Source organism: Jaculus jaculus, chromosome 1 (genome assembly GCF_020740685.1).
Source record: "Jaculus jaculus isolate mJacJac1 chromosome 1, mJacJac1.mat.Y.cur, whole genome shotgun sequence".
Classification (NCBI taxonomy): Eukaryota; Metazoa; Chordata; class Mammalia; order Rodentia; family Dipodidae; genus Jaculus; species Jaculus jaculus.
In genome coordinates this window covers 244,932,252-244,941,861 of record NC_059102.1, presented here as the reverse complement: position 1 = coordinate 244,941,861, position 9,610 = coordinate 244,932,252, and the positions used below count along the sequence as shown (strand labels likewise).

At 54.7% G+C, this 9,610-nt stretch overlaps 1 protein-coding gene across 2 annotated transcripts in view; it reads right to left on the bottom strand.

Annotated features, from left to right (window-relative positions):
- Positions 1–2,215: 2,215 nt before the first annotated feature.
- Positions 2,216–9,610, bottom strand: part of Kif21b (kinesin family member 21B) — a 50,971-nt gene continuing 43,576 nt past the window's right edge. Inside the window, exons 31-36 of one of the 2 annotated variants that reach the window (XR_006636825.1) lie at positions 9,015–9,179; positions 8,636–8,753; positions 7,754–7,924; positions 7,065–7,264; positions 6,397–6,589; positions 2,216–5,994 (exon numbers count right to left, since the gene is read on the bottom strand). Coding sequence is in view for 1 of the 2 variants with exons in the window: in XM_004661647.3 (XP_004661704.2) it covers positions 5,934–5,994; positions 7,065–7,264; positions 7,754–7,924; positions 8,636–8,753; positions 9,015–9,179 (715 nt within the window). In the remaining variant the exon portion in view is untranslated. The remainder of the gene's footprint in view (positions 5,995–6,396; positions 6,590–7,064; positions 7,265–7,753; positions 7,925–8,635; positions 8,754–9,014; positions 9,180–9,610) is intronic. The other variant, XM_004661647.3, reaches the window with a different exon arrangement.

The following is a 9,610-nucleotide window of genomic DNA, read 5'->3' as shown; positions in this document are numbered from 1 at the left end:
ATGTGCGTGTGTCGATGGGTGGTGTACAGACGTGTGTATGCAAATGCACATGCTAAGCGTGTGCATGTGTGGTTGGAGGAGAACTTTAAGTGTCCTCTGTTACCTAAGGGCGTACATCCTTGAGACAGGCTTCTCCCTCAGCCTGGAGCTGCCATGTGTCTCCAGTCGGGGGAAGAAATGCCACACAATAAAAATATTGAAGAACTGTTTTAAGAATTGTATTTATTTATTTACTTATTTGCAAGCAGAGAGATATAGAAGAGTGACAGACTGAGAGAAAGGGCATGCCAGGGCCTCCAGCCATGGCCAACAAGTTCCAGATTCCTACGTCACTTTGTGCATCTGGCTTTATGTGGGCACGCACTCCCCAAACTCTGGTCATTAGGTTCTGAAGGCAAGCACCTTAACCACTGAGCCATCTCTCTAGCTCTACTGAATCTTTTTAAAACCAAATCTTTCCCAAGTGTTTGTGTCCCAACCAGGCTGACCTGAACTTGGAAAAATTTTGGTTGCCAGTCTTCTGGGGGCGGGGAGGTGAGGGGAGGAACAAAGGCAAAGAGGAACCAGTTCCTGGTTCCCCTCCCCGCACCCCAGTCACCAAAGCTTGGGTTCATCTACATGCCCAACCCAGCAGCAGTCTGCTCACTCAGTTACTTCCTGTAGTCCACAGTGGGCTCATTTGTCCTGTGTGAAACCTGGGCCTGTGGGAAGCAAGGGTGGGGCAGTAGACTGGCTTGGGGTGAGGCTCAGTTGGCTAGCCAAAAACAACCATATTTAGGAAGCCACTCTGTTCCCCAAGGCAGGAGGCTCCGTGTCCACCTGAGGGGCTGGAGACACAGTGCAGTTCTGCCCATTTGTGTCTCCCTCTGTGGCTAAGGTTTCCCTCCCATTGCCAAAGCCCTTTGGCTTGAGGACTAGAAACTAGCAGCTCTTTTGGGAACCCTCTCTCAGAATCCCTCCTTTCCCACCACGCAATAGGCAGCACTAACCTGTGCTGCTACTTGGCTTTATATATTTGGGAAACAGCAAAAAAAAAAAAAAAAAAAAAGCCTCTGCTGCTCTACAAAAATCACAAAGGGGCTGGAGAGATGGCCCAGAGGTTAAGGCACATGCCCGCAAAGCCTAAGGACCTAGGCTTGATTCTCCAGGTCCCACATAAGCCAGATGCACAAGGTGGTTCATGCATCTGGAGTTCATTTGCAGTGGCTAGAGGCCCTGGCACGCCCATTCTCTCTGTGTCTCAAAATAAAAGCCAGGCATGATGGTGCATGCCTTTAATCCCAGCCCTCAGGAGGCAGAGGTAGGAGGATCGCCATGAGTTCAAGGCCACCTTGAGACTACATAGTGAATTCAGGTCAGCCTGAGCTGGAGTGAGAGCTTACCTTGGAAAAGAAAAACAAACCAAAACAAAAAGTCACAAAGCAGAACTTTCTGGTCTCAGCTGACAGCAAAGACACCACTCTTGATAGGAGCTTCTGCCCATGAGTAGGCGAGATTCTCCAGAGCTGATGGAGTGCTGTATGAGTGACAAAAGGGAATGTAGCTGGGGTGGGGAGGGCAGCTCAGTGGCAGTGCATGTACTTAACATGCACAAGGTCCTGGGTTCCGTCTCTAGCACTAAAAATGAAAATAAAATCGGGGGTTTCTAAAAGTTGAAAAGCACTGATGGATCTAGGTAATAAAATGACAACTATTGCTGAGCTGAACCTGTGACATGTGTTTACGTTTGTCCGTTCTTCCTAAGTGGCTGAAGAATACCGTGTGTCCAATATGCACCACACCCAGCGAGCCCCAGACCTGAGAGAAGGCAGGTACTATGTTTAGTGAGAGGACGTGGGGGCTGCAGTGGGCCGGGGCTGACCCAACCCTGGCTCTGACCTTATTGCCTGCGAGTCTGGACAAGTCACTCCCATTCAGAAACCTTTCTCATTCCATAGGGTAGGAAACACCTACTGAAAAAATGCCTCAACAGTGCTTGGAGTAGGTCCGTGCTGCCAATGCTAACACCCACTCTTCAGCAACTGCATGTCCCTGACCCAAGCAGGTGACGTAAGGCGTCAGAAGAACACATCCTTCTCCAAACTCGGCTTCCTATTGAGAGGAACCCAAACCTCAAGGCATATTCTTCTCCCATGGGGTCCAGTCTCAGAGGCCAGCTCCACCCACCAAAGAAGGGCTGCCAGCCACAGGTCAGCCCTCTGACCACACCTCCATGGACAATGGTCATTCACGTTTTATTTATGACAAGTCCTTAGAACACACACACATCCAATCTCAAACAGAAATGTACAGCGATGAGGCTTAAATAACTTTCATACACTATGTACAGTATCGGCAGAGGTACAAAACATATATACACCTTGTGCTACCACACTGCAGAAGAGCGCATGAGCCAAGAGACCCCACAGCCTGGGCAGGGGCAATGGCTAGGAAAAAAGCTGGTGGGCAGGGCAGGGCAGGACAGCAGTTTGCTCCAGCAGTCTTCTCTGACCCGTAACAGCCTCTACTCCCCACTTTCTGTCAAGGCCTTTAGGACACAAGTTTGAAGGGCTGAACTAAGGCGTGTGTGGGGAGGCTTGGGGATCATTCAAGCACTGGAGATGGGTGGACTTGGGATACAGAGCAAAGAGGCCAAAGAAACAGAACTTTCCCTGCAGATTCTGTTCTTCCACTTAAGAGGGAAGTGAAGATCTGGGAGCCAGCGGGGGAGGGCTGGGCTCAGGAAAGCCTGTAAGGGGCACTGGCCACTGATGGGTGAGGGGCTATGCCCTGGAAAGAAAGCAGCAAAAGATTTCCCTGTTTGAGATGACAAAGGGACAGATGTCACAGGTCTGGGCTGCGTGGTGGAAAGGAATTCATTGCTCCTGGTGGGCACAGTCTACCCACACAAATATACCAGACAGGGGCAAAGTCTGAACAATCAAGGGGGGAATGCCTGCATCCAGCCAGACTCCAAGGGAGGCCCCAAGAGTTGGGAAGTGGCCAGGGTAAAGAGATGTAATATCCCAACTGCACAGCAGCCTCCTGCCTGTGCTCGTGACACATTGTGTGTGGGGGGGGCATGAGAACGCCCCAGCAAGTGGACATCTGCCCTGTGTGGTTTTGTGCTTTAAGTTGACCATGGCCCAAACCACACAGCCTCAGGTGAACAGCAGGGCCAGACAGCTTAGGGTAGAGAGTTCAAAGGTGGCAGCTGGGGCCCGGGAGGGTGGGTGGCCACTCCCAGATCCACAGCTGTCCTTCCCAAGTAGCTGGTGGTGGCACTGTGACCACCTGAAGGGCTGGGCTGGGCCAGCCTCTGCCTCTTGGCTTTCCCTCACTCCTTGGCAGTCTCCAGAGGCTGCTCTGGGCCTGGCCTTTGAGGATGTTTGGCTTCTGTGTGGAAAGTCATCTCTCCAACAAGAACAAACACTGAACTGATTAATACTAGAAAGGTGTTCTGGCCCAGGACTGTGCAGAGGAGGCCCAAGGCATGGGGACAGAAGACACCTTCCGTCCAGGCAGAAGCTCATCGATTTCAGAAGCAAAGACAGAGGCTCGGCCCGGGAGATGGGAGCATGGATTCAAGTTCTTCAGGCCTGATGTGCGTAGAGGAGGGGAGCCCATTTCAGGCCTTTAAAGGCTTGGGGTGTGCGACCTAAGGGAGGACCCCATAGCATACAAATGTGGGCTGGTTGTCAAGTCTTAGGATGGGCACAAGTAACAGGATGAGTCCTAGAAGTAGAAGGACCAGCCAGCCCCAAACACAGGCACCCCTAGTCTAATCTGGGGCACAGCCAACAGGGGAGGAGGCTCCTGGGCCCAGGCTTAGCTTGCATTGCCTGCGCAGTGAGTCCTGCTTTTGTGCTCAAATTATAGCCAGTTTGTGCTTCCAACATTTAGGATGCTTGTGCAATGAATGGAGCTGGGGGCCTGCCCGTCTGTACCTTGGGCATCCCTGAACGAGTGGGTAGGGATGCTAGTGCTCCCGGAGCACGGCTCAGGGTGGCTCAGGGAGGATGGGCTCAGAGCTCCAAAGGACTTCAAGTTTAATCGATGACACTTGCTGGGACAGCAGAGCAGCCCCACCCTGAGGTAGTGACCCATCACAAACGGCGGAAGGGACAGTGATGATGAGCACCTCTCGCGGGGCTGTAAGACCACACGTCGTCATGCAAGAACTGGCCTTGCCGCTACAGTACAGGTGCCCCAGGCTGGGCAGCCCGGCCCACGGGGAAGGGCACAAGTCTCACGTGTTTCTGCACTTTGTAAACAGTCATGCAGAGGGGTTCTGGGTTTTCTTACAGGGAACAAAGTCCAAGCTTTCCATTCAGGTGGGGAGGAGGCAGGATGGAGGAGGAGGAGGAAGAGAAGGAGAAAAATGGGTCACTTCTGAGTGCTGAGGGAATTTCCCAGCACTCCAGGAATGCATGGAGGAAGGATTTCTGGTCATCACAGACAGACTGTTCAAGTTCCAGGACACCAGCACTCCAGGTGCCTCACCTAGACTTGACACCATGTCCAGACAGCCTTCTCAGCCCCAGCTCCAGGGATGCTCTGGAGAAGGCCCAGGGCAGGGCAGGCCTCATCAGCCTTAGCTGGGCCTGACACCTACACTAGGGCTATGTGGATGGGACCCGATGGCCCTGGCTTTGTGAAGTCCACGTATCCTCTGAACGGAGTTGGGGTTCATGGTTCCCAGACTGAGGCCAGGAAGAGCTGGGCCAGCGAAGCTATAGAGTAACAGCATGGACCAGCTCGGGGTGGGGGGTGGTGAGGGATGGAGTTGCCCCCCCCCTCCTCAAGGCCCATTTCCATGTGTTCCAATGGGGTGAGAGTGGGGACAGACATTGAATGAAAGGGAAAGAAGCTGGGGAAATCCTTCCCTTGTGGGGATGAAAATGCAGTTGGCTGAGGTGGTGGGCAAGGTGCCAGGCAGTCTCACCGCCCAAGCCACTTCCTAGTGGATAGCCCACCAAACTGCTTCCTACGGGACCACACATGGTTCTAAGAAGTATGGCTCCCTAGCCCTGGGCCGTGGGGTGGGCACCAGACCCACAAGATGAAAACATGCATGGGTCATGGGTATGGCTGGCATAAGGCTACCCAACATGGTGCCAGGCCCTGGGATGGAGGAAGGCACTGTGGCATCAGGCGGCCTAGAGGCTTGGGCTGCACTGGAAGGGACCCTGGGGGCAGAGCTGGGACAAAGCCAGAGCTGCAAAGAGTGGAGGGGCAGTTCCCTCCTCTGCAGAAGGGGCCTCGAGTGCCAGGGGATCAAATTCCCCAAGAGCGGAGGGAGAGAACATGTGGGAAGAAACTTCAAGTCAGTTTCCAGGAGGCAACAGCGAAACGTAGGAGTCAAAATAAATTAAACGACTGAAGTGTCCCTGACCATCTCCCCAGAGGAATCCATCCAGTAGTCCCACTGTGGCCCCACCGGAATCGGACCTCAAGGAATGGCTAGACCCCACTGGGACTAGTGTGTTGGTGGCCATAGGGTTCAGGCTCAGCTATAATGTCCAGTTGCCTACACCTGGTTGCCATGGTTACCTGAGAACTACCTTGTTGGGCTCAGAGGCAGGTGCAGTGGCTCCAGTGGTGGGGCTGGGAGATATGGAAGCCAACTCTTTGGAATATAGATGGAATCCTAGGCTGAGGGCCTGGAGGGAGGGCAGGGATGGCTCAGTTGGGACTAGGTGGGGGATAATGCCCTTTGGCTTCACAGCTTAATTCCCTCCCCAGCCTCTCCTCTTACCAAGAAGCTCCTAAGAGGCAGGGGAGGGACCGAGGGGACAGTATCCCCGGAGAAGGCCAAGGGAGAGGAAGCAGAATAGGAGCGGGGCCACACCCTCTGTCCCCAGTGCAGCTGGCCAGTGTGGTGTGGTCAAGGCCACAGCTTCCCTTTCACTCTGTGTGGACTGCTGGGCCTGAGGCTCTGGTCCCCCTCTGGCCTAACTTCGAGGGTGGGCTGCCGGCAGCCTCCGCACGCTCCAGAACTTCACTGTCAGGTCGCTGTGGGGAGGACAGAGTGGGGGCTGCTCAGCTCTCAAAGTGGGTGCGGCTGGCTACCCCCTCGAAGACAAAGATGGGCCCCTTCCTCCCGCCCACGCACGCGGCTGGGCCGAGGCAAGCACTGGTTAGGAGCGGGCGGGGGGGGGGGTGCAGGGTAGAAGGGTGCTGGACTGAGGGAGGGCCTGGCTGATGGTCTCAAAGGCCCTGCGGGACCATTCTCCTGGGCTGGTCTGTTGGTCATTTTGTTTTGTCCAAGCCTGAATGCCTCCCCCACCTCTCCTCTCGGCTACCTAGGGCTCTGTCCCACTTCTCATGCTTCTAAGAGGGGCGAGCAGGCCAGTCTCTCTGTGCCAGGCAGGACAGGAAGGGAGAGTAAGAAGGAAGAGTAAAATAATCTCATACCGTGAAGAAGCAGCTCAGATCGAAGTAGGGAAAAGACAGGAAAAGGCAAGAGGGGATGAACAATGAGAGAGGAGGGGAGAGCCCTGGGGAGGGTCAGGGCAGGGTGGTGGCGCGGCCCTTTATGGCCAGGACTCGGCGAGGAAGGCAGGGAGTGAGTCCAGGGACGTAATTCCACAGCTTTACCCGGCAGTCACTGTGGGGGAAGAGAGGTGGAGAGGCACAGAGGAAAGGCAAGAGGACAGGGCATGGGGAGAGGGAGAGAAGGAACATGGACGGAACAAGAAGGAAAAGACCCAGATGAGTAGTGGCGCTGGGACCAGGGCCTGGGCTCTGCCTGCACGGGGGTCTGAACTGGGGCCGGAGGACCAGTCATCGGAGGGGTGCCAGGGAAGTCTGTGGCTACCTGGACGTGACAGACAGTGGCCGGGACTGCTCTGTGAGGAGCCAGAGGACAAGTCCTGCCCCCAGGGGCCAAGTGGCTCCCTGCTCTCCTGCCTCGTATAGCACCCAGCACACGGGGCGCTGCTGGGCATAGAAAGAAGGGCACTGTGAGGCTCTATTCTGTGAGGCGCGTCTACAGGACAGCTGCCTGGCCTTCAGCCAATCCACTACTCACACTAGAAGAGGAAAGGGAGGCAGGGGGGCCCCCCACTCTGTCTAGCACCCACCTGGAGGCTGTGAAGATGTGCTTGCTGTTTGTGCAGATGGCATTGATGTGGCTGTCGTGGCCCTTGATCTCACCGATGGGCGTGAAGTTGTCCACATTCCAAACCTTGATGACGCCGGCCCGGCAGGCGCTCAGCAGCATGGGCCGGCCCGGGACAAAGGCCAGGGCACACACCCAGTCCTTGTGAGCATTGGGGATTTGCTGTGGGAGGATCAGGGCCAGGGAGGTGTGAGGAAGGGAGGCTCCCAGCCTCCCCTGACCTCTGCAGTTGCCATGAAGACAGGCCCCACTATTTCTAGGAGTCAGGCTGAGCTGACCTGGGCCAGGGGACTCAGTAGCTAAGACAGAAGGACCCATCTGGGCCTCTGTGTCCAACCCTCAAACACGCATTGATGGAGAAGCCTCTAGCCCTCAAGGAGCCAAGACGAAAATACTTCTAGGAAGGAAAATCAAGTGCTTCACATGTAAAGTCAAGACAATGTGAACATCACAGTCAACCCCAAGGGCTGGGGGTCCACCAGACAGGGTGCACCAGGAGTCACGGTGGAAGAGGCAGAGGCCACGGGTAGGGGGTGGCGGGGGAAGAGGGCACACAGCTGGCAGGCTTGGGGCAAGGGGTGGTGCTCTGCAAACCGTTTGCCTGGGGTCTTAGCCCGGTTTCCCCCTTCTCCTCCCCTGCCCTCACTGCACCTGAATGAGCTCTTGCTGGTCCAGGTCCCACTTCTTGATGCCATTGTCCCTGGAGCCACTGAACAGGATGTCTCCCTGGATAGCCAGACACTCAATGCCATCATAGTGTGGGGGCTCAAAGTTGTGGGTGGGCCCAATGGTGCCCGTCACGCACTCGCCCAGCTGGAACATCTAACAAGGGGGTTAGGGTAGATGGAGAGAGGCCAGACGGGGGCAGGGTTGGGACCAGACCGCAGGCACTGTATCACCATACTCCCACTGCCCCTCTCTCCAATTTTTCAAAAGTTTTATTTATTTGAGTGTGTGTTAGAGAGAGAGAAACAGACAGACGGACAGAGACAATAGGCGTGCCAGGGCCTCCAGCCACTACAAAAGAACTCCAGACACACGCGCCCCCTTGTGCATCTGGCTTACGTGGGTCCTGGGGAATTGAACCTGGGTCCTTTGGCTTTGCAAGCAATTGCCTTAACCACTAACCCATCCCTCCAGCCCCCCCCCCCCATCTCCATCTAATTTGCTTCTTTCCTGTTTCTGGCCACAGTTTCCAATTGTATCAGCAGGGGTCAAGCCAAGTTGGTGTTCAGTTTTTCCACTTAGCACTTCAGTGGTTGCACTAATTCCGTGCAGTGGATTTCACAATGATCCTTAGACATCAGAGCTGTTGTTTTGTTATAAAATAATGCTACAGCCAACCTTTCTGTATACATCTTCCCGGTGTATACTCTGTTACACAAATCTCCAGAAGTCTCTTTAAAAAAAAGAAGGAAAGAAAGAAAGAAACGAAGGAAGGAAGGAAGAAAGCCCTCGCAAGGCAACCGAAGGTAAAGGTGGAAGGACAGAAGGAATCAAGGCCCCAGGAAAAGTGGTGGCTGTCTCGGGTACCTTCACATAGTGGTCTTTGGAGCCAGTCACCACAAGGTCATGCTGGTTGGCCGTCTGGGTGACTGTCAGACACATCACAGGGCCAATGTGACCTGTCAGCTTGCCAATGGCCTGGAACCTGCAGCGGGGAGAGGCCCAGCCTGAGATAGTGGGTTGGAGAGGCACCTGGGATGGTGGGGGACTCTTCCCTGAAATAATATAGGCTGGTCAGGCTAGGACCCCTCCCCATCACGTCAAGGTCAAGGACCAAAATTTCAGAGGGAGGCTGCAACCTCACAGTATGCGGGACTAGAGACACACTGAGGTCCTGTCCCCTGTGGTGTGGGTCATCCCATGCTGTCCTGGGGACCTCACCCGAGTCTCCTGTCCATTCACTGACCTGCTGAGCTCCCAGATTCGGACAGCGTTGCCAGAGGCGACATACAGCATGGTGCCCGAGGGGCTGAGAGCCATCTGGTTAATCTGATGCTCCCCCTGGGAGCTGGTGATGGCTCGAGTAGATGTGGCCGCACAAGCGTCTCCTGAGATCACTTGGCCCGAGGACCTGCCCATGAGCAAAACAGACAACACTAGAGGTCAAAACAGCCCATCGATGTGGGGCCAAGAAACTAACCAACACTCACTGAGACCAGCCCTGATGAGGCTGTTTGAATCACATGTCTCTCATAAACTCCTACGTTCTGAATGCTGGGTTCCAAGCTGATGGCTATTTGGGAGGAGGAACTTTGCTGGAGGAGGTGTGTTATTAGGGTGGGGTTTAGGGGTGTTATAACCAGAGTTTGGCTCACTCTCCTGCTGCTGTTTTCTACCTGCTGTGGCAAAGGTGGTGTCCAGCCTCTACTTGTGCCGTCTTTCCCCTGCCATCATGCAGCTATAAGCCAAAATGAAAAAAATAAAATACTGGGTCGGAGAGATGGCTTAGCACTTAAGGCACTTGCCTGCGAAGCCTAAGGACCCACGTTCTGCTCTCCAGAC